This window comes from Chelon labrosus (genome assembly GCF_963514085.1).
Source record: "Chelon labrosus genome assembly, chromosome: 4".
Lineage (NCBI taxonomy): Eukaryota > Metazoa > Chordata > Actinopteri > Mugiliformes > Mugilidae > Chelon > Chelon labrosus.
In genome coordinates this window covers 21,523,024-21,546,873 of record NC_140340.1, presented here as the reverse complement: position 1 = coordinate 21,546,873, position 23,850 = coordinate 21,523,024, and the positions used below count along the sequence as shown (strand labels likewise).

General features: G+C 41.7%; 4 protein-coding genes across 5 annotated transcripts in view; 1 reads left to right on the top strand and 3 right to left on the bottom strand.

Moving 5' to 3' along the window:
* Positions 1–426: 426 nt before the first annotated feature.
* c1qb (complement component 1, q subcomponent, B chain) lies at positions 427–4,503 on the top strand. 2 transcript variants are annotated; one of them, XM_084542491.1, is made up of 5 exons: positions 427–839; positions 1,741–1,909; positions 2,070–2,301; positions 2,695–2,812; positions 2,934–4,502. In XM_084542491.1, exons 1-5 carry the CDS (start codon positions 837–839, stop codon positions 3,141–3,143), a joined length of 732 nt encoding a protein of 243 aa, XP_084398617.1. In that variant the 5' UTR covers positions 427–836; the 3' UTR covers positions 3,144–4,502. The 2 variants fall into 2 exon arrangements, with proteins under 2 accessions (XP_084398617.1, XP_084398616.1); XM_084542490.1 differs by lacking the exon at positions 427–839 and having other exon boundaries at positions 1,476–1,909; positions 2,934–4,503.
* Positions 4,504–5,267: 764 nt separating this feature from the next.
* On the bottom strand, positions 5,268–6,711 carry LOC311486926 (protein SPMIP1; the record flags this gene model as incomplete). The annotated part of the gene is made up of 4 exons (XM_084542947.1): positions 5,268–5,403; positions 5,763–5,865; positions 6,188–6,368; positions 6,536–6,711. 4 exons carry the CDS (start codon positions 6,709–6,711, stop codon positions 5,285–5,287), a joined length of 579 nt encoding a protein of 192 aa, XP_084399073.1. The 3' UTR covers positions 5,268–5,284.
* A 3,799-nt stretch (positions 6,712–10,510) lies between these two features.
* LOC311486579 (E3 ubiquitin-protein ligase TRIM39-like) lies at positions 10,511–13,229 on the bottom strand. The gene has a single exon (XM_084542481.1). The coding sequence runs from the start codon at positions 12,730–12,732 to the stop codon at positions 11,347–11,349; it is 1,386 nt and encodes a 461-aa protein (XP_084398607.1). The 5' UTR covers positions 12,733–13,229; the 3' UTR covers positions 10,511–11,346.
* Positions 13,230–13,356: 127 nt separating this feature from the next.
* Positions 13,357–23,850, bottom strand: part of flnba (filamin B a) — a 68,908-nt gene continuing 58,414 nt past the window's right edge. The window contains exons 37-48 of the mRNA XM_084542445.1: positions 22,767–22,925; positions 22,466–22,669; positions 22,228–22,380; positions 22,000–22,122; positions 20,389–20,655; positions 19,842–19,979; positions 19,628–19,743; positions 16,735–16,867; positions 16,439–16,615; positions 16,119–16,337; positions 15,827–16,036; positions 13,357–14,927 (exon numbers count right to left, since the gene is read on the bottom strand). Coding sequence (XP_084398571.1) covers positions 14,740–14,927; positions 15,827–16,036; positions 16,119–16,337; positions 16,439–16,615; positions 16,735–16,867; positions 19,628–19,743; positions 19,842–19,979; positions 20,389–20,655; positions 22,000–22,122; positions 22,228–22,380; positions 22,466–22,669; positions 22,767–22,925 — 2,087 coding nt within the window. The 3' untranslated portion in view covers positions 13,357–14,739. The remainder of the gene's footprint in view (positions 14,928–15,826; positions 16,037–16,118; positions 16,338–16,438; positions 16,616–16,734; positions 16,868–19,627; positions 19,744–19,841; positions 19,980–20,388; positions 20,656–21,999; positions 22,123–22,227; positions 22,381–22,465; positions 22,670–22,766; positions 22,926–23,850) is intronic.

Genomic DNA, 23,850 nt, shown 5'->3' with positions numbered 1-23,850 from the left:
TGACATCCAGCCTGGGGGTTAAGAACAGGCTGCCTGGAAAACACAAAGAGGAAGTTCAGACAAAAACAGAACAAGATGTTAATTTGTAAGAAAGTTTTTTTTTTTTTTTTTTATTCAGATGCATTCAGTGATGCTTCATCATCAGTTCTTCATCAGGAGGAGTTTTCCTGGACTTCGTGTTGAACCATTTCACTTCCTCTGATGATGATTTTACAGATCACCACTGCACCAGGATTTCAAACGTGAAAGAAGTCTGTGGTCCATTTACTCACTCAAGTTTTGTATTCATATTTCAAAGAAATATTGTACTTTTTACAACTTTATTGAAGTTATCATTAGATGTGAAACTTTGAGGATGAAAGAGATGAGGTGAGATGAGATGAAAAGAGATGAGATAAGGAGTTTTAGATGAAGCACACAGGATGAGATGAAGAACTTGAGATGGAGTAAAGAGATGAGATGAGATGAGATGAGATGACGAAGATGATAATGAGATGAAGTGAGAAGAGATGAAGTTTAGATAAAATGAAAAACATAGATTACAGTAAATTACATTCAGTGAAGTAAATGAGATGAGCTGAAGAACAAAAGTTGAGATGAAGAGTAAGGAAAGTAATGTCTCACCTTTACATAAAATTTAAAGATTTTATTTTGTTGTCTGCAGTAACCAGTCAGTGTTGTATCCCAGAGATAACAACCTTACTCTCTTGACCAGTTTCACTTCCTGTTTTCCCTGACTGAGCTGCAGCTGTGCATTGTGAGCAGAACAGCTCTTCAGCTTCGTTCTCTGTCAACTTAACGCTGCACCACAGGACAAGAGACTTTCTTACCGGCAAATGGTGAGAACATTTTTTTTTTTAAATTTGTAATGAGGTGATAAATACTTTTCTACCTGATCTGATACATTTCAATATTGTGGCTTTAAAATATGAACTCCTCAGGAAACGGTTCCTATCATAGGCATTTAGCACATTTGTAGCTTCATGATATGTCACTTTAGTTGATTTGATTTGATTTCTAATGAAAATACTTTTTAACAACGGAAAAACAGCTGTGAGTGAGCTACAGGACACATCCTCCATTTAGAGGCAAAGTGGTTTATTGACATTTATTGGCAAAGTGGTTCTGCTGCTGTGGAGCACCAGATCTGCTTAAAATAGAACAGAAGAAGAAGAAGTTTTTCTCCCAACTTTATTGACAACACTGAATTGATTCAGAAGAATTTCCACATTTCCACATTTCCATCTTTGCTATCTGCATAGATTCTGGCTTTGTTGATCTTTATCTTTGGTTGTTTTGCTACCTTCATGTTTCTGTCGCTTCTGGAAAATCATTAAGTCGCCTCATGCTCAGAAAGAATGGATTTATTCCAATCAGAGAGAAACGACATGGTTAGGAGAAGAGACTGTATTTCCCTATTGAACAGTTTAACAAAGGTCTACACCACCCTATACATCTGATCCATAATTCCTTTTGACTGGACCTGTCTAAAGAATTTAACTCTGAATCTGTCCATTTTTAATTGTATACATTGTTATGGAAATGTGGTTTTTGTATGTATCACTAATAAAGTGTCTTCATGCATTGGGACAATATCACACAAGTAAAGCTCTCTTTGCTATGTTCTGGGGAATCACTCCATTTGCCTTAGTGCGTCCGGTGGTTAATATTCACCTACCAGTAATAAATCAATTTGCATTTTGGAGGAACTGCATATATTATGTATCTCTGTGTGTTCAGGCGCCTTACTGGCTGAGTTGCTGTACTGCAGTGCTGCTGCTTGTGGTTCACATTTCCCCAGTCATCACCCAGTCGTCCTGCGGTGGGGGATACCCTGGGATTCCTGGGATACCTGGCACACATGGGCCGAATGGCAGGGACGGTCCTAAAGGAGAGAAGGGGGACCCAGGTGAGCTCTGACTTCACTGACATGTCAGATACATCTAAACCGGAGCACAAGTTTAGAAACTCCACGCTTGTTTATTCTGCAGCAGTTTCTTGGCTAAGTTGATTATCTTGCTACATCTCAGTTGTGGTTGACACTAACGTCCTTGTTACATATGACCCAGGTGAGGCAGGTCAGCCCATCAGGGGCCAGAAGGGGGTGCCAGGTCCACAGGGTCCCCCAGGACGGCCAGGGATGAAGGGGGATGCGGGCATGCCAGGGCCTCCTGGACATTCAGGCCGACCAGGGGAGAAAGGAAGACCCTTCAACCCTTCCAACCAGCAGAGAACTTTCTTCTCCTACAAAGATGTGATCGCACAAACACCAGAGGTCGACACACCCATCCATTTCGTAAGGTCAGAGCTGTGAAGGTTTAGAGAAGTCTTAGAGAAAGAGTGGGGTCGATATTTAATGTCATGTAGAAGACGGTAAATACTTTAATCTAAACAAAAAAAATAAAAAATAAACTACTGAGATGGAGAACAGGAAGTGAAATACTATTTAATTATAGGTTAAAATGTGGTATTAATCGAGAAAGGGTGACTGGAAACCCTGTTGGGTAAAAATAAAGGTTTAAATTAAAAGATTCTTTTAATATAGATTATGCTGAGAAAAACTGTAATTTTACATTTTTTTACATGTTCTCCCTAAAATTGTTATAAATAAGACAATAAATATATATACAGTATATTTTTTTTCAAATGTTTGTAACACATAACCAATAAAATCTATCTTTAAATGATCCACAGTCAGATTTTGCCCACCGTGGACCAACATTTGCAAGGAGAACGTCTGACAAATGGGACATTCACATGCGCCATCAAAGGCGTCTACTTCTTCAGCTACCACATCTCAGCAAAGAGAGCGGTGAGTTAAACTGAAGCCTACTCATCCCACAACAACATTCAGGTAGTGCTTAAGGCCGTGACACATCAAGCCAAAGGTCAACCATTTTTGGCCTGTTCCTGACTATCTGGTGCTCTCGTAGGTGTGTCTGAAGCTGGTGAAGGGAGATGACATTAAGATGACGCTGTGTGACACATCTGAGGGTTTCCTGGTCACATCTGGGTCGGCCGTTCTTGAGCTGGAGCCCGGAGACACGGTCTCGCTGCAAACAACCAGGTACAGCAGCATCGTGACGACCCAGACCAGCACCAGCAACACTTTCACCAGCTTCCTGATCTTCCCGACCTCTTAAAGCCTTAGCTGATCATGATATCATAGTTAATAAAAACACAAATGTTTTGGGACATTTACAGAAATTACACAGAGTTATGTGTTTCGCATATAAAAAAAATAAATAATGATTGGCGTATTGCATGTTTTATCCTGCTAACTACATACCATCCCCAAACTTCCCAAGTGTCTGTTTTGGTATTTGAGCTCATCAAATCGATCAGTGAATGATTTCCAGCTTTGTTTGCATATTTTGAAGTATATTTTAAAGATATAGAGTATATTTTGGAACGTCGATTCTGCATGGGAAAAATAAACTTAGAAACAAGTTATGAACACTTGCTTATTCATCCTGCAGATATGGAGCAACATCATCATTAAATTTAAGTCGTTTTAGGTCTGTCATCTGTTGGTCGCACATTCTCAATTCTCAATTCTCCAGCTAAAGGGACAGTGTTTTATCCAAGTTTTCAGCCAGGTATTTAAACTTGCATTTAGCTATACAGTTGCATATCATGCCTCTGTTAGGCTCGATTCTGCACGGGTAATACATCTGTATAAGATCCGATACCTACATGCAACTAGCTGTTCTGCATCTGTGTGTATCATTGCTGTTGCACAGTGAAACTAGCTGGGGAGAAATTAGTACAATTTAACCATTTAACTGCAAAAATAAGTCAGAGATTGTTATGTTCAAGAACGGCAGAAAATGTTGGAAAAATAGAGTGTGGACGGCACTGATTGTCTGGTGGTCCGTCAGATGTCACACACTTGAACTGGCTAATCAGTTTTGTCCATCAACAACCAATTGTGTCCAGATTTCCAAATCAGAGGTAAGAATAATCTGAGGTTTCTGGAGTGCCCTCTAGTGGGATCCTCCAGTAGTTATGTCTGTGACATAGCTAAATACAAAATTCTGCATGTACAAAGCTGTACATATATTTTACTGACCACCATAGCTGTCTCGTTCTCTGTATGAGGACACAACTGTTTCTTTAATGAATACGTCTCTTTCCAGCATGGGATGAATAAAGGTTGCTCAGTGTGTTCTGACGATTGTGAAGCTTAGTTTGTGTCCTTCAGACAAAAACTCTACCACTACGTTTAGAGTTTTGATTACGTCTACGTGGACAATGTTTCTTGAGTCTGATTGAAATCATTCTGATGAGAAATTAACTGTTGGAGACTGGACATGGAGACTAAATAAAATGATAAGATGTGTGTTTACATGCCCCAAAACATCAGTCTACACAGAGCTTTATTGGCAACGTGGTTATGCTGTTGGGGACCATCAAATCCGCTGAAAATATAACAGAAGAAGAAGAACACACAAAAAAAAAATTATATTTCAAAGCACTCAGCTCAAACCTTTTAATGTGTAAATATACCTGGGAAACCATGAAAAACACAAAGACGAACATAAGCATATTTAAATATTTCATAAGTATATACTATATCTGAATATGTACGATAGAAACACACTGTTTGCAAGACAGAAATAATTATGAGTGATTAGGAATCAAATATTTAATGTGGTGTTACGTGACATTTCCTCTGGTGGCTCGTTGTTTAAAAAACTCTCAGGTATCAGGTGTATAAAGTTCCGCTGGTTCTTTCTAACTCAGACCAGGAGTCTATTAATTATCCATCACACGGTGTCAGGTTGTTGGACACTTAACCTTACAGCTGAGTGGGTGGTAAACAGACATGGTTACAGGAAGTTGAGGATTTATCTCCTCCATGAGCATTTTATCCTCCCATCATCATTCCTGATTAAACAAACCCTCTGATCACCAGATAAATATGTGTCACAGATTTGATAAATGAGTTTTGTTGTCAAGGAAGTCAGAACTAGAGCTCTCCAACAAACAGAAAAAAACTACAAAGAGATAGATTTTTTTGTTGTTGCTGTAGCCTAGAAGTCAGCCAGACTTCCTCACCTTCCTCTTGTGGTAGAAAGTTGGTCTGGAGTCTCTCCACTGAGAATTGATCATGCTCCTGCAGAGCTCTGGCAGCCAATCTGCCCTAAAATCTGACGATTGTCGTGGTTTATGATACCTCAAAACAACCTGAGCTTGAAAGGAAATTTGGATGATAACGAGTTTGAAGACAGACCCTGATTTGAACACATCACATGAAAGTTTGTTATATAACAGATGGACTTTAGCCCAGGGTGTCGGTGGCTGAGGGGCTGCTGAACACGCCGTTCCTGGCGTAGAAGGTGCTCTTCACCACCGACGACCGGGCGCTGGACGGAGTTCTGTAATCCAGAGTGTAGTCACCTGTGGGCAAAAGCAGACGCCATGAATGTAGAGAAAAACTCGCATCAACTGTTGCTGTTGTTCTCAAGCTGGAACTGAAAACATCTATGACTGGGGCTATGTCTATGTAAACTCCTTTAGAACTGAAGAAGCTGCCTGGATGAAACGTCTTCAAGGAACTCTACAAGACACCTTTACAGACAATGTCTGATTATATAAAAGAATTCACTAGTGACACACAAAGAAAACATTGTCCACAGTTACTCCCTGCTGATAATACCACAGTGTATGTTATAGATGGAACGAGAAACCCCAATTTATTGAACTATTCAACATTGCCTCCAAAGTTCATCTAACACCAGAGCAGACGTCCATCTTACCTAACCTCCAGCCGTACTCCCAGGACGAGAGCAGGGGGAAGTCAAACTTCTCCTCAGGTCTAATGTGGCCACGTCTCCGCAGGTAGAGACTCCGACCTTTCCCCTGGAGACAACATTTAGACTTCTGTTAAATATATGAAGCTAACTAAGGTTCAGGAGCATTATAAAATACTGTTTGTCTCCGTTCTCTCAAGCCCCAACCTCGTTCATTTACCCCCTATTCCCTCTATTCCTTCCTTTTCTTTTCAGGTACCTTCTGGGGTCCATAATTAAGACCTCCACGTCCATCCTCACTCCCTTTATTCATCCTTTTTCTACATCTCTTTCCATTCAACTCATTAACTTGTCCCTGCTCCTGAAGTGAAATTGCAAAATGTCTCGCTGCTGCTTTGGAAGTGAGATTTTGGTGTCACAGAGATTCGTACATTGTGAGAGTCCTGGTACAGAGCACGTCTAGTTTGGGGAGAAACTGGCCTCATCAGGGGAGGAGCCCTGAGCTGCTGTTGGCTTTCCACAGGGAGAACAGGAGGAGAAGGCTGAGGAGGCGGAGGAGGAGTTGGAGGAGGAAGGTCGTTCCGTTTCCCAACAACAGGAGGCAAAGCGGCCCTAATGGGTGGAGGATAAACTTTAGCGTTTATCGTCAATAGTTTTCATGATACATTAACAGAATTTTACAAAGATCTTTGTGAATATTGTCGAAGCAAAGCAGGGACACACGTCTGGATTCAGGATAATAATGAAGCCACATGTTTATTGTGATTAAAGCAGCTCACTGAGGCTCGGCAGGCAGTGGCTGGAGTCGTGTGGGCTCCGTGCTGCCGTCTCCAGGTGTGCAGGAGGACGTGTAGAGCTTGGCGTAGCGGCTTTTCCAGGCCAAACGAGTCATCATCTCCTTCTGGATCTGCTCCCTGTAGCAGTTCTGGCTCTGAGTCGTCAGCAGGCCTCTCATCTCCTGCCAGAAAACTGAATTTAGCTGCAGTCCGAGAGGTCACAAGCTGCTGCAGACAACTGTTCAGCAGTTACTGGAAATGTTTAGTTGCTGTTATTGCTGCACAAGGGGCTCACACCAGATACTGAATACAAGGGTACACATATATTTGCAACTCACAGATATGAACTGGGCTGACTTTGCCTACTGTCAGGACTTTTGACCACTGATGTTTAGTCAGTTAGTTTGAGAAATTTTGAGGGGCGTACATTTTTAAGTGGCACTATATATTATAATAGATTATCAGATTATTATCAGATTTTATTGTCTCTTAAAAGTAACAAAAGTCTCTGTTCAGTTTGCATTTATTCTATGGGTCTGAATAGCAAAATGTGAGCTGTCTCTGTTTATTAAGTTGTACAAGAAGAAGAAGTGACAAACAAAAATAATCCCCATTTAATTCCCATTGATTTAGATGGCAATATTCTTCTATACTCAGCACCACAAACAGAACAGTAAATACAACAAGACTCTTGCTATTAGTCATACAGCAGATACATTCCTTTCTAACCTAATTAAGTCAAATATTTCTCAAATCCAAAATGTCACAATTTACCTTTTGTGTGTCTGAGCTGTGCAGGGTCAGCGTCCCACGGTGGAAATGAGCTGTGGCTCAAATAACACACTGTAACACGAGGAAACACGAGACCCACAAACACTCCCTGTTCATCCACCACAATCTAATTAATCTTATTCTTATTCAGTGTTTAAAGCCTTTAACCTCTGATGAACAGCGGCCAAGATTATGTTGGATCAGTTGCTTTGAGGGGAAAAAAAGATGTGAAAAACATTTACAGGCAGATGACATTATTTTTTTAAGGCAGCGGTAGGTTCATTAAGTAATATCATCTTTACAGGGAGAGGAATTTAGGGTTGGTTTGGCTGCAGTGTAAGCTAATTAAATGAATCATTGGTTTCTAGTCTTGAGAAACACAACTTCCCTTTCACATTTAAAGTCCTTATGATTTGCACTGTTTGCCTGCATTTGTCACATTGCCTTGGATTTAAACACTTTAAGTCAATAAGAGACGGAACCAAATGAGCAATGAAATGCTTACTGATCCGACTCACATGAGTCAAAGCATGAATCCCCAACAAAGCTCCACCCTTTATCTGAGTTATCAGAACAGAGGAAATACAGGTTCTACTGCTTTCATAAAGAAACGGCACAAACCGTCAACCATCAAAGCAAAAGTAAAAGTTTCAAGAACAAACAAATGAAGAGACAACGTGGAGTAAGGACTCTTTATAGGCTCTGAAAAATGGCTTCTCAAACTGAGTGGGATCTCACCTGACCTGTCAGTCTCAACGTCTTCAAATAGCCTGTTGTCCTGTCATGCAGCCACAGCCTTTGTAGAACATGTGTGAAAAACTGGTGGAGAGAGAAACAAACACCTTAGTGTCCAGTCTGCAAGGAAGCGCCGTTACTAGTTGAACCACCGGTTAGTTTGACATTAAAGAACCTGTGTGAGGCCTTCGTACTGGAGAGAAACAAGAAACTGTCTGCAGGGTCTGCGCCTCTCTGCAGTCTGCACTCTGAGAAACTCAAACTGTTCTGTCTGGATCACAAATTCAGGCTGATTGATGAAGCTGCACAGGAGAGGACCTCCAGAAATCACTGAAGCCTGTGCACGAGAAAGTGAAAATATTCGAAAACTGTGATGAAACAACAGAACACATTAAGGTCCAGGCTCAACACACAGAGAGGCAGATTAAGGAGCAGTTTAAGAAGCTTCACCAGTTTCTACAAGGGGAAGAGGAGGCCAGGATCACTGCTCTGAGGAAGGAAGAGGAGCAGAAGAGTCAGATGATGAAGGAGAAGATTGATGCTCTGAGCAGAGAGATAGCAGCTCTTTCAGACACAATCAGAGTCACAGAGAAGGAGCTGAGAGCTGAAGACGTCTCATTCCTGCAGAACTGGAAGGCTGCAGTGGAAAGAGTCCAGCAGCGCCCCCTGATGGATGATCCACAGCTGGTCTCAGGAGCTCTCATAGATGTGGCCAAACTTAGCCTTCAACATCTGGAACAAGATGAAGAGTTTGGTCAGCTACTCTCCTGTGATTCTGGATCCAAACACTGCAAATGTAGAACTCTTCCTGTCTGAAGATCTGACCAGTGTGAGACTCGGACAGAGAAAGAAGCTTCCTGACAACCCAGAGAGGTTGTTTTTCTTCCTCTCTGTCCTTCAACTCAGGGAGTCACAGCTGGGACGTTGAGGTCAGAAAAGACACCCACTGTAGCGTCGGTGTGGCAGCAGAGTCTGTAGAGTCTGTAGAAATATTTATCTCAAAACACAAAAAAGAACTGTGGAAACTAAAACATATACTTCCCACTAAACTTATTAAATGGCAGAAAATACTTTTATTCTGGCTTGGGTTAGTCCTGCAATGCTTTAGTTGGTTTCACTTACAGTACCACGTTTGACTCATACAGTAATGTATGAAACTAAACTGAAAAATATTACCTATTGGATTTTGTCTTTATTGATGAACATCAATATGTCTATTCAGCCTCCATCACTTCAACCCTTTTCTTCCACTCTTCTCTACCAACCTGTAGTTAATTACTTACTTAATCTTGACACAGTCTGCAATTATTTTTGTACCCTTAATATTCTTACTTTACTTTAATTTTAATCCGTTTTATAGAGGTGACGAAACGACCGGTTATAGAGATAAGCTGAATGTAAGTAATTTCATCATTTAAATTTTAAATTATATTTTCACTATATAATTGCATCTATATGGTGTTGCATTGTATTCTACGTGGTTTTCCCTGAAGTTTGTCACAGCAAACCACAATTTTCATTCGTTTTATTTCCTCACTAGATTAATGCACAACCCTTTGGTGTTATATATATATATGATCTGTAGAAACAGATCAGAAAGATATAGGCAAACTCTAATCTCAAACTGACCTATGTCTGGAGACTGCAGGTGTACATAAAGCAGCTGCTGAAGTCAACCAGGGGATGTTGGTGGTCCTGGAGATGACAGAGGGGCTCCAGGGACACATCATTACCTGTGACAATTTGTTCACCTCCTTCGTACTGACAGAGGTGCTGCTCAGGAGAGAACTGGCCCTGGTTGAGTGTGTGTCACTACTGATGTTGGATAATGGTGTGGGTGTGCGTGGGTGTGTGTGTATTGTGTTTTATGTGCGCAAATGAATACAGACGCTGCTAGCAAATTTTATTATGCTAAACATGACTGCCTCTGGACTTTTTTTTTACACTTTTTAATCACTCAGTATCCCTGTATGACTCTCGGTTACTGTTTATATATACTGTATGTTTATGTTCGATGCCGCTACATTACAGAGAGCCACATACAGACAGAAGAAGCAGGGGTTAGTAATATGAAAGTTCAGGATGTTCCAGTTGAGGTGGTTACATGAGGCAGCTTTATTCCAAATATTAGAGTAATACTACTACTTCAGTAATACTAAGCCAACAAGTTTAACAACAACAAGAAAACCTGTAACAGGGAAGTATGATCTACCATTTTCTCTCTGGGTGAAGTTGAAAACACATGGGGCAGAATTTCATCCAGACATGTATCCTCTCCCTTCTTTGCTGTGGTCATATTTGTACTTTGATCAACTCTAGTGGTTTAAATTAAGACTGTGAAGTCTGTGGCGGGTCCCCCAAATTGGACAATGGGAAACATTTGATCAGACCAGGAATCAGTTTCATTTCCATATATAGCACTAGGTCTGAAACACATTCTTTCAACTTTTATAAATGTATCAAAATACATTTATTAGTTTAGTCTTCCCCTTCACCGGCTGCCTCTGTTTATTCTTGTTTTTTTGTTTTCTTTTAAAAAATAAACACTGTTGGATGAGTAGAGGGAGTGCTCGAAAAACCCTTAAAACACTGACTTCTGCATCGAGCATTCCCGTTTATAATGAACAAAACAACAAAACTTCTTTGTTAGATGATCATACATTTATTTAGTCAGCGATGTAAATGTACAATTCATCACACTGATTACCTTAAACTCAAAGTACACTTGCCAGTGCATTGTAATGTAATGGTCCTGCACAAAATCAAGAACCTAATGATATTTGCAGATATTTACTTATGTACATGCGACCCTTCACAGGACAAGCGGTTACAGAAGATGACTGAATGAATGAATGATTAATATATATATATAAAAATAAACACTTTAAAACAACTACCTTTAGCCCTACAATAGTTATTGAATAGTTATTGACAACTGAAATTTGATGATTAGATTCAATTCTCACTTCTGCTTTTACAGCTAATGTTTAGGCTGACAGATCTCTATCTTTAAGAAATAAACAGTCAGGATGTCATTGACTAATAGGTTATTGGTTAATTGTGGTTATTTTTACACCACACCAATGTAAACAGACTTTATGACAATTACTGGACACATTAGTACTAAAAGCAGTTTTTGTGAAAAACCCTTGCAGACTAGTTGCTTTTGATTAACATTCACAACACTGAAGAAAAGCCCTTACAACCAGCCACCCGTACAAAGTCATGTACTCCATGTACTACTCTATTTACTCTATATACTTCATCACCACTATCCATGTTTCTTGCCTTGACCTTAAACCCCTGATCTATTTTGGTAGCATTCCAGGTAATATCTTCAGTGGAACTTTATTCAGATTGCTAACGTATGGAAACAGCTTCTCAGTGAAAGTGTGTGTGAAGGTGTGTATGTCTGTGTTGGTATCAGGATCAGAGAACGTCAGCGTCCCACTGTTCCAGTCCAGCTGAACTCTGATCCTCTTGAGCTTCGTCTTCAGAAAGAGAATGGTGGAAAATTCTGGCAGCGAGCGCACTGAGTATTCACCTTTGTAGAATCCGATCCGCCATAGTCCAGATTGCGGCTCCCCCTTCCTTTGGACAGACTCTGTTAACACACCAACTTTCCAGTCTGTGCTGTCTCCAACTTCAACATCCCAGCGGTGAGTACCTGAGTTAAACCCTTCAGAGCCGAGGACGATTGGAAAGTAGTTAAATCTTTCTGGGTTGTCAGGAATCTTGCGCTTTGGCTCTAGTCTCACACTGGTCAGATCTTCAGACAGCATGAGGTGTGCTTCAGCAGTGTTTGGATCCAGAATCACAGGAGTGAAGGAGACCTTCTCCTTCATTTTGTTCCAGATGTTGTAGGTAAGGTTGCCCAGATGTTTGGCCACATCTATGAGAGCTCCTGAGACCAGCTGTGGATCATCCATCAGGGGGCGCTGCTGGACTCTTTCCACTGCAGCCTTGTAGTTCTGCAGGAATGAGACGTCTTCAGCTCTCAGCTCCTTCTCTGTGACTCTGATTGTGTCTGAAAGAGCTGCTATCTCTCTGCTCAGAGCATCAATCTTCTCCTTCATCATCCGACTCTTCTTCTCCTCTTCCTTCCTCAGAGCAGTGATCCTGGCCTCCTCTTCCTCTTGTAGAAACTGGTGAAGCTTCTTAAACTGCTCCTTAATCTGCCTCTCTGTTTGTTGAGCCTGGACCTTAATGTGTTCTGCTGTTTGATCAAAGTTTTCTTTAGCTTCTTCAAAGATCTTCAGTTTCTCCTGTACAGGCTTCAAGGTGTTCAGTAGTTCCTCTCTGTGATCCTGTGCAGCTTCATTGATGGGTCTGAATTTATGGTTATTGTGTGTTTTTGAGTCTCGACAGACGACACACACTGGCTGCTGATGATCCAGACAGAACAGTTTGAGTTTCTCAGTGTGCAGGTTGCAGAGAGACTCAGACCCTGTAGAAGCACTCCGTTCTCTCTCCAGCACAAAGGCCTCACACAGGTTCTTTAACACCAGGTTACAGGGCGGATCCTGTTGTGGAGAAACTTTCTTACAAAATGGACACTCCTGAGTTTTTTTCTCTACCCACCAGTTCTTCAAACACGCCTTACAGAAACTGTGCGTGCACAGCAAGAAAACAGGATCTTTAAAAATGTTGTGGCAGACGGGACAGGAGAGTCCCTTTTCAGGTTGAGAAGACATCTTTAGTCCGAGTGAAGCTGAAAACTTGCCAGACAGACTGATAAATCAGGAAATGAATCAGTTACTTTCACTTTGAGTTGTGATCAAATTCAGCGTCTGCAGCCGGTAGAAGTCGTCTTTCATTGTTCCCCCTATATTCTGTTGTAAAATGAAGTTGTGGTTTTATCCAAAAGTGAATCTTATCATCTGGTTCCGCCTGTGCTTTTTCTCTCTGAGGAAGAATATCTCTGACTTGATGTTTCCTGGTTTGGTTGCATACATTAGCAGGGGTGTCAAACTGATCCGTGAAAGGGCCATGTGGCTGCAGGTTTTCATTCCAACCATGCAGCACCCATGCAGTGGGTGTGGCTGGCAAGTTTTTGTTCCAATCAAGCAAGAGGACACCTGAAATGACTGCGTGAAGGCAGTGTGCTGCTGCATGGTTGGAATGAAAACCTGCAGCCACATGGCCCTTTCACGGATCAGTTTGACACCTGTGCGTTAGAGAGTGGGTTGAGTTTTGTCAGATAGGTGGAGCTTCATCAGAAAAGAGCAGCACATTTCTCATTTTAAGTCCAATTAGATCAAGGTTCAGCACAACAACTTAATATCCAACCTGCTTTGAATGAAGAATGAAAGACTGAATTCAATCGTGTAAATTCCAGTTTATTTTAATTATCAAATGTACATCATATTGGGGTTTAGTTTCACATCAACACCTAATACAAAATGAGAAGCTTCCCCCATCCCCGTACAAAAATCCTTTCATCCCTTAAGTATCAAAAGTAGCAGTGATAAGACAAAGACAGATTTGTGTAGATGTTTTCAAGATTTACACACAAAGCAGAAATCTGACCTAATTTTCCAGATCAGATCGTTTTTTTTTTTTTCTCATATATTTTACTCTGTGATGCATTGTGTTTGGTGATGAGACTTGACTTAATATCATGATCAAAAGTCATCTGTTCATGTGAAAATACAGGAAGGGACAACAGAGAGTAGCAATGAACCCAAAAATGCTAGCACAAAATTAAGTAGTCTGTGGAACAGTGCAGGAAGGAACAGTAGAAGGCAGCTTTAACAGTCATCGATTCGTTATGGCAACATTAAAGTACTCATTGGATTCTGGGAGCTCAAAGAGCAAGAAATCAACAATAATCATCAGTAGTTGCGTACAGTTTGACACTTCCTGTTGGGGGTGAATTCTGTCCATCCACTTTAATGAAACAAAATGACAAGAAACTAAACAGAGAACTCTAGTTTTCTTCCTTTAATTGAGATGTTTAGTCGTTTTGTTTGACAATTCCTTCGAGAAAGAAATCACCACAGATCTGGTTATTATTAGCTTGTTTACTATGGCAGCTGGCCAGGTAAAGAAACTTGAAGGATTCAAATCAGCAGCTGGCCATTTGGCTCCCTGATACATAATCAAACCATTAATAACATTGTTTTCATTTTGCTAGTGGCGCAGTGTAACTGAAGGAAAGTGCTGTTTAATTCCAGTTAAATTTCGAAAGGTTTGGCTTCCCTCCTCTCAGTCCAAACCTTTTCCAAATCCAGTTTAACACTTTGGAAAGACGCACCAAGCTGGTGTGCAGGGACATCCTCACCAACAACTTGAGTAAAACCATCAATCTTTAATTTACCAATTAAGTAGAACATCTAACATCAAGTGCAATATATGTCAATTAATATGCTAATATTGTCAGGGGCTCCAATAATCTACAGATTAGATTTAATTCCCAATCAGCTCATTTCTCTATTTTACAGCTCCAGTTTGCTGCAGAACTCAGCGTCTCCACTGACTAATGTGTTCATTTACTCTTTAGTGTTTGACACTTTCTATTAGGTTCAGTCTGAGAAACATTTCAACATCTGTGTCAGTTGTGTCAAGCAATAAATCCTTGCAGTAACTTTGTTGAGCAGCTTGTTCATTGAACAGTTATTTGTAGTGCAGGCAATGGGTCTTTAACTCAACCAGGGATGCAAAATGGTGCTGGAGGAGCGGTGGCAGGTTTTTGTGGCACATCAAGGCACGGTGACATGGAAGGGGGAGCCCGGGATGTGGTCATCGCCCCACTTGACCACCAGGATGTAGTTGCCCCGCTCCTTCAGCAGGTAGCTGACGTTGTACTGCAGGTTGCCCGAGTGTTTGACCAGAACCTCCTCGCAGGGGACCTGAGGGCCATGCACACCCACAAGGAGCATGTTCTTACCTGGGAACAAGAGGGGAAGATTAAGTGAGTGAAGCATCCAAACACTAGTGTGGTGAACTGGCATTAGATGCATCCTCAGGTCCTTGCATTGGCATCGTTTTATAGAAACGTGATTCACAACGGTTGGATTTATTTAAAGGTATTTCAGTTTTTAATTTTGCTTAAGTTATGAAAGAGATCTTCACAAAACATTGTAATTGGCTCCAGAGATTTGTAAAATCGTTCATCTGTCTTTGTGCAGCTCTTCTCTATCATCAGACTTTTTAAATCCAGTTTCAGGCCTGACGATGCTCTCAGAGTTGGAGCATATGTCACGTTTTTGATCTCCTTCACACGTGGAATTTGATTTTCAGATTTTATAAATCTATGTAGAATCTTTCAAATAAAGATCGATTTGAATGATTCTCAAAGAAACAACAATAAAGTAAGACTTGAATCTTCAAAAATGACGTATCTGATGAGACCATAGAGGGACTATTATAACACAAGGCTGAACTGAAAGCAGTCACACTGTAATTCACTCATTATTCCAGTTTCTAATACAGTTTGCGATGCCATTTGTATTATGGGGGACCATCAACACCTTGCAATGCCAATCTTACAAAAACATGTCAGTCTGTGCTTTGGAAATGCTATTATGAAAGATAATACAGAGAGTAAAGTCTATGATTCCAAACTGCCTGTTGCAAACGTTCCTTAGGTTTTATACTTTATCAAAAGGTTACAGTTAAATAAATAAATGTGCTCTATTTCTAAATAATTCAAATGAATACCTGGGTTAAACTATGGAGTTATTTCCGATCAGAGGACCGATCTTATAGACTTATTTGATAAGAAAACATTCTGAGTTGTTGTGCACCATCACCACAGGTCAACGTTGAAATCACGGCCGTCCTTACCAGCTTTGCTACAGTCGAGGGAGAAGCTGCTCCTCTGGCCCACGAAGGCCTTGCTGAGGCCAGGTCCTCGGCTCAGCACCTTGCTGGCGTCAGAGTCGATTGGCCTGGGCATGGCACTCTGCGTGAAGCCGCTGCCGGAGGCCCGCACTGCCGGATCCATGGTCAGGGTCGATGTCTCGCTGGCGTTGGTCACATTAACCAGCCGAGGACCTGAGCCACCAAAAAAAAATGGATTAAACTTTTGGTTTATAGCATAGAGTACAAGTTAAGAGACTGATGTTCAGCGACGTACCTGTAACCTTTGCCTTGAAAGGACTGCCAGTGATGTGGTTTGGTCCTCCATATTTGATGCTGATCAGATAGTTTCCAGGTGCCATGGGAGTGTAGTGAACCTTGTAGCCCTCAGGAACCTCCTGGCAGTCCATCTTTACCTTGGACGGACCCTCGATGGTAACGGCCAAGGCCCCAGGGCCCGCCTTTGTGTTGTTGATGATGAACTCTGACTGGGTACCTGCAAGAACATTCAAAATATATTTTACAACTTGTAAAATGTTAAAGATGTTGTGTTCTTACTGTCATTCTTCCCAAAGCTGGGGGAAAAAAACGACCCACCTGTCGTGCCTCTCTCCAGCCCAGCTCCATAAGCTGACACCAGACCGGGCTCTCCGGTCTGTCCCGGTTCTCCAACTCGGACCTGGAACGGACTTCCTGGGATGTGAGAGCCGTTGAATTTGACATCGATGGTGTGGATGCCGTTCTCCCTGGGGATGAACCGGATAGCGTACTTGTCTAGAGGGACAAGCATGAAGAGGTTTGTCATCAGCAGTCCAAAAAAAATAAATGTATCACATGAGGTGTAAGATTCTGGAGGATATTCTGTGTCGTGATCCCGCTGTATGAACACAAACCTTTTTCCAGCTCTGAGACGGCACACTGCTCCAGGGCTCCAGAAGGGCTGTGGACTTTGGCCTCCATCTTGCCCTGGGCTCCATTCAGACGCACTGCAAAGGATGCTGGGTGATTCACCTTCAGACCTGACTCCTGTAGATAGGATGGACGGTTTCACAGGGAAGAAACTGAGGTAACACACCTGGTCACTCACTTCATAGCAGCAGTACTAAAAAGTACTGCAGACAAGACCGTTCGTTTCTACTCCAGTCTTTTCTGCTCCAGTTCTACTAGACTTCTTCTCTTACCTCCTCTGGCTGCAGCTCCAGCAGACAAAAGGCCATAGTGAAAGCAGGACTAGACACACTGACCACACACTATAGTCTTAACAGATATAGGAACTTAAATAAAGTAACAAACCGGCTGCAACATTTTAGATTTTAAAAAATCTAAAACCCTATGATATCTGTAGGTATTGTTTTGCATACATTTTTATAAGGTCATATTAAATTTGGTTCTTGCAAAATTTGACCATAATTTATGGAAAAATGCCAAATGCATTATGAAATGTTTATTATCTGTCACTACAAGGTCACATCTTTAGCTTACTGTTTCCAAATTTCCAAAGGGGAGAAAACACAAAAAATCTTTTTCATTTTAGGTGGTTCTATTTTACATTTTTTAAATTAATTGTAATAATAATCCAACTTTAAATGTCTTTGACTAAATAAAATGGTCTATAAAAGACTCAGTACCCAACCATCTCTAGGATAATGTTATTTGAATCATATCGTCATTTACACTCATTTGCCAGTACATTAGGTACAGTCCTGCACAGATCGGTATTCAGTATTAATTTAAAACGCAACTTCAAAGGTTTTAATTTGCAGAGGTAAATCTTCACTAAGATTTATGGAATGAGATTTTTTCATTTGGCAAAAATGTCTTCCTCTTTTAAATATTACAAAAAATGCTCAAAACCATCACTGCTTTACTGTCCCTGCTTTTGCTTGTCTACTTGTCAATATATCCATGTTTTGTTTATTTAATTCATAGTGAAATGCCAAATTGTGCTTTATTCTGGTTCTGTTTAATCAGCTATTGTGTAGTTATACATATTGTTGTTTATGTTAATACTGTGTTCTCGATAATGTTGTGAAACTTCAATATTATTAAGCTGGAGACTTCAAATAAGGCCTCCAACCGTAATGCAGATTAGATTGTTATTTTTGCCTTCTGTTATTTTTAAATCGTGCAATATATAGAAATAGAAAGAAAAAGAATAAAGAAAATAACAGCTCTTGATTCAACTGTGTTTTCATTGTGGAGGCTGTGGTTTGTGGACAAATGTTCCTGTTATATTGACACTGTAGTCAGAGGGCTGGGCTAAATAACAGAAACAACTTAAGTGTTCAATTCAATCCAGTTTAACAAACTACATCCCCCAAAATGATCATCGAGTTGAATGACCACCTTTCTGTCGACATCAACTGACCATTAGATCAGTCATGAAGGAGCATTTAGAGCAGGACTCCTATATTTGAAGGAATTCACTAGTGTACCTAATAAAATGGCAAGTGAGTGCCAATAACATTAGTTCAATTTTTATTTTTAAATAAAGCTTCTTATCTTTATTTTGCTTTATTTTATTTTATGCTGTGGATTAAATTTGACCCTAAAGCCAATCTGCTTATTGTAATTTTAAGATATTAAAGTATTTCCATCTCCTCACTGTATACATTACATCTCCCAACACTATACTCATGAAGTACCAACAAACCTTTACTTCAGCTGACTCTACAGTAAAAAGAGATGAAAAAAATAAATAAAGGTTCGTCTCCAGTTACAGACAAAAGACGAAACTACAGACTCCACGAGGACAACAGGAAGTCTGCTGAGGCCCGCCTCTGTCTGCTGCAGCTAGACAACCAGGGTGCTGCTGATGATTGTGCTGTTAAAAGCCTTTAAATGAAACACAAGAGAAACACCAACAGTTCCACACCACACAAAAGGAGGGATGACCAGAGCCAGGCAGCACAGTCCAGAGAGGGGTGATTACCAGAGAGCAATAAACTTGTCTGTCTTTTCAGGACATTAACTCCACTAGCTTAGTTCAATGTCCAGAATTTCTATTCTAAGGTTTCTCAAGACCATCCTAACATTTTATTTAGACTAAATCGAAATTTCCCCAGTGTGTCTGACATCATCTTTAATATGTATAATTAATCAATGAATAATTTCATTACAAAACAGAAAGGCTGATCATTACTCCCCTTTCCAGTTTTATTTCTGTTTTATATTCTCATCTATCCTCTGTTAAATATATTTTGGTTGTTTCACAGTCACTACTGGAAAACAAATTAAGAATATGTCCAAACATTTACAATTTTCACACTCCATGCTCTTTCACCCTCCGAAATGTCAAAACTGTTTGCCCGGCAGTGGTCATTTCCATGAGGCCAGTTGCATAAAGAACATGAGTATCTGTAAAACTAGAAGGGTCCAACTGATACGGGCTGTTTAAAATACAGAGGCTTAGAAGCAGCAGCCTTTTGTTGTTTGTTGTGACGGACAAATGTACTTTGGACGGCAGGTAATGGCTCTGAAAACACATACAAACTATCTAACCCTGGCTATAGCTCTTGAAAATACACTTCCTTCATTTACTGTTCTATTGAAAATCATGTTTAACCATTTAAATATGGGGTTTGTGGTTTAGTGGATTTCAGTGCAATTGTGAAAAGCAACAGTTATAGACCTGTTGCTATAGAGACCTCTATGACTCCAAATTATCCTGCCTGTCAAACACAAGCCCAAACCAGTCGGACCCTCTTTAGGTCACGCTTTTTATGCAACTGAGCCCTTTAGCCAAGCAGGGCAGGCTGGGTGTGGAGGTGTCTCCTCATGCCTCACCTGAAGGCCGGTAACAGTGAGGCGGCGGGCGTCGTTCACTGGAGCGACAACAGGAACCAGGTAGGGGCTGTCCGGTATGTGCTGCTCATTGAACTTCACAGAAATCTCATAATCACCTGAAGGGGGAGAAGGGGGGGCGAGAATGTAACAGAGTGTGACTGAGAGGCTTTAATGAACACTCAACAGGTGAACCAAGTGTGTGTGTGTTATCTACCGGGCTCCTGGGCGACGTAAGAGACACCACAGGATCCGTCCTTGCGATCGTCGAAGGAGATCTCGGCCCTGCTGGGTCCCTCCATGGCGATGGACAGACCACCAGCTCCTGCCTCCCTTGTCCAGATACTGAAATCGGCTGGTCAGAGAGATGCAATGTAAGAAAATGCTAAATCTTTCTTTCACACAATGACGGCCTTTGAAGGTGGTTTTGGTAGTTTTCTTATGTCTTGTTTTAGTTTACATTGTGTAATCAAGAGCTCCTAACTACTTCTAAAGCTACATCCACACTATACTGAACTCAGCTGGTGAGAGAGAGTAGCCCTGTCATGGAGCGACAAGTGCCAGGTGTCAGTTTGAAGCTTCATTTCTCTGGCGTCCATTAATAATCATTTGTAGCTTCAAAGTTAAGCTGGATTCAACTTTTCTCAATGCTCCAATGTTGCAGCAAATTGTCACAGTTGTGACCAGTTCATAATGTTTCACAGAGCCATTTGGACAAACTACCTGTTGACATAAATAATACAGACTTCAGGTGTTGTATGTACCTGGCTCTCCTGCCTGTGCGCCCTCCAGTCCTGGACCGCCTGCCCTCACCTTGGCAGCCCCGCCCTCTCCCAGTGGCCCCACAGTGAACTGGAAGGGGCTGCCTGGCACGTGCACGCCCCTGTACCTCACGCTCACGCTGTGCACGCCCATCTCCGTGGGCACGAAGCGCACACAGTAGGTGTCGCTCCCCACAGCAACCAGCTCAGCGGGCTGAGTGGCTCCAGAGGGGGACGTTACCTCGGAGGTGACGTCCTGCATGTCGATGGCTGCGAAGACAGACAGAGAAGGTATTCTGTTTATATTGCTGTTGACCTTATCGTGCTGTTCTTAGATTTATTTTGATCAACACAGTTTGCCAATAAAAATGTAATTGGTAAAGTTTCAGTGGCGGTAGAAAATTGTCTTAACTTGAAACATAATACTGTACATCCATAAGTTACAGAAGCCAGGAAGACTCAAAGCTGTAGTTGTCAAAGGGGCTGAAGTTTAACGCATTATTCTATAGTCATATTTAAGGTGGAGTCTCTCACACTCAGCTGCAGCTTACAAAACCATGTTATGTTTCAGACCTTGTTCAAATAAATCCCGCTAATACATATATTTTTTTTCCCCAGGGCTCCACAACGCACCCTCCACCCTGACACCGCCCACCGAGCAGTGACCGTCAACAACCCAAATGCCCCTCGTTGCCCTGGCTCCCCCCGCCAGCACCAGACCAGAGAGGCCAGAAATGAGGCGGACGCGCCCAGGAGAGAGGCTCTGATCCTGGGTAGCAGCAGAGGGACGAGTCGTGCGACCGCTGGATCGTCCAGACCACCAGAGGGAGGAGTAGGAGCGGAACGAGGTGCGAGAAAGGTGCTGCCGAGACAAGACCAGGAGGAACCAACTCACTGGAGGAAAGAGATGAAGAGACAGGAAGGACACAAAAGGAAGAAAAGGAAGGGCAGAGGAAGAGGAAGAGGAAGGCAGAGGAAGAGAAAATAAAGAGAAGCTGAGGAGGAGAAGAGGGAAGGAGAGAAAGAAAGTGAGACAGAGGACAAAAGGACAAAAAGAGTCAGGAAAAAGGCAGTAGCGTGGAAATAAAAAAGGGAAGGACGAGAAAAGGGAAGGATGGAAGAACAAGGAAATAGGAAAGGACAAATGAAAGATGACAGACTACAGTCACTACAGCAGCATTAAGAAACAGCTGACAGGAAACATAGAAAAGATGATGAGAAACTCTGGCGATGCGGGACGTTTTCACACAGGAGCCATTTTAAGTTTACTGTATGTTTGAGTTCACAACATAAACTCTATTTTTCTTAATTAACAAACAAGCAAACACTGTTTTATTGCGATTACTCAACTGACTCACGCTGCAGAGAGCCAATCAGCCAAGGCTTCATTTTAAGTAAGAAGATTTGTTTTGTTTTTATATCCTGATTCCACACCAGGCCATGGGGATCCAAAGTCATCATGGGGACCAAAAGTGAGGTCCCAAGGGGTCCAGATTGATTTTGAAGGTTATGACTTCATGGTTTAGGTTGGGGGCCAGTGAATGTATTATGTCTCATGTCAGTGTAGTGTCCCCACAGGGATAGTGTAACAAACGTGTGTCTGTGTTTGTGTACCTGGTATCTTCAGGCTGAGGTCACACACACTCCCCACGCTGGCGACAGACGCTGCCTTCTGGCGCCTGGTGATGCTCTCCCGAATGCGACCCTCGCCGGTCACACGCACCGTGAAGGGACTTCCTGTTGACAAACAAACACTCTTCTTCAAACGTCTGACCATGTGTTTGATTCACACACAGAAGAGCTCGAATCAATAACCGATTCATTTTTCCTTTTGTTGTTTACCTGGGACGTGTTCCTCAGCGAAGCGGATTGAGACGATGTAGTTCCCAGGTTCAGTTGGACAGTAGGTGACTCCACATGTCCCGTCTTCTATGTCCTCTGTCTGGATGTCCACCTTACTGGGACCTTCAATCGCCAGAGCCAGACCGCCGTAGCCTGAACACACAAGGAGTCACACTTATTTTAGTGACAATTAACGAAGAGAATCCAAAGTTTTCACCGGCGACAAGACTCTACTGACCGGCCTCTCGCGTGTCCACCACAAAGCTGGCGTTGTTGAAGGTGGTTCCTTGGATGAGGCCGTCACCATGAGCTTTGACTCGAGTGGCATCGCCAATCTCAGACTGGACGACCATGATGGTGATGGGACTGTTGGGGACGTGCCTGCCATTCTTCAGGATGCTGACCTTGTGTTCACCCACCTCCCGGGGGATGAAGGAGATACCTGGGGGAGGAGAGAAACGGAAAGGGGAAAGAGGTGAAGGTGCATATAATAAACAGGAATGTTAATTCAGTGTCTTATCTCCAAGTATGTGTGTTACCGATGTGATTGTTGGCCATCCTCTTCAGCAGGCAGGGCTCGTCGCGTCCGGACGGCGCCCTGATGCTGGCGGTCAGCACACTGAGGTCCGTCTCATTAATGTCCAGAGAGAAATCTGCAGCAGAGCCCAGTTTGACCTGAGAGCGCCGCTGGTTGTCCTCTGAAACACACACACAAACACAGAGGTGAGACACTCGTTTAACCCACCGTTTATGAAATATCACCTCCTTATGCCTCTCCTTTTCCACTACACTTGGCACATGATGAGTTTGAGGAAACTCTCAGAGTTGTAACTGTCATCCTGAAGGGGCATCATGCTGCTTTAAGTTAAGAACGCACTGTGAATTGTGATTTGATAAACAAACAGTCATCGAGTCTGACAGATCCTGATGCATTTCCTGTTATTATCAACTTCCTGTTTCAACAGTATACTCAGTCATTATATATGTATATGCATGGGTCTGTTTTTCCAAAGTACAAAAACAAAACAAAAATAACACAAAGAAGCAGTTGACACCACTTACTTTATGATGCGATTTGAGATTAAAAAAAAAAAAAGAAATAAAAGTAAATGACAGCTAGAAAGAATCCACGAATATCAGGTTAAATTTGATCGGCTCTGTGGCTGAAAAAATCTTTTTGTTGGAAATATTTAGAGTCAAAGACCGCTCAACACCTTCGAAAGGCTCGAAATCACAAGTTGTTGAAAAAAGCATTTGAAAAGGTGAACAAAGCCAGAATCGATGGGGACAGCAACAAAGAAAACATGACAACATCTTGGTCATCTTCTACTGAATCAATAGAGTTTTGGAGATAAAGAAAGGCTATATTTCCATTATATCTGACTGTTCTAATCATTTATATTTTATGAAATAATTTTATTTAGTGTCCACGTAAACAGTTAGGTTGGAATCTCTGAACTGAATAATTGATCAGGTTGAAGAATAATGTCCATCGCTGGCTGCAGCAGTCCTTCATTAAGATGGAGCCAGGGAATCACTGATAAAAGTTTTGACAATCCACCTAAAATGACCACATCTTTCTTTTCCAAAGGAGGAATGTACAAATTATGCTATCATCAAGTG

What these genes read in the sequence shown, in the direction of transcription:
- LOC311486579 (XM_084542481.1), bottom strand. Translation starts at nt 12,732, where the DNA reads ATGTCTTCTCAACCTGAAAAGGGACTCTCCTGTCCCGTCTGCCACAAC.
- c1qb (XM_084542490.1), top strand. Translation starts at nt 1,537, where the DNA reads ATGGAAATGTGGTTTTTGTATGTATCACTAATAAAGTGTCTTCATGCA. An exon ending in AGGAGAGAAGGGGGACCCAG is followed by an intron (nt 1,910 to 2,069) that starts GTGAGCTCTGAC and finishes CATATGACCCAG; the next exon opens with GTGAGGCAGGTCAGCCCATC. An exon ending in ACACCCATCCATTTCGTAAG is followed by an intron (nt 2,302 to 2,694) that starts GTCAGAGCTGTG and finishes AATGATCCACAG; the next exon opens with TCAGATTTTGCCCACCGTGG.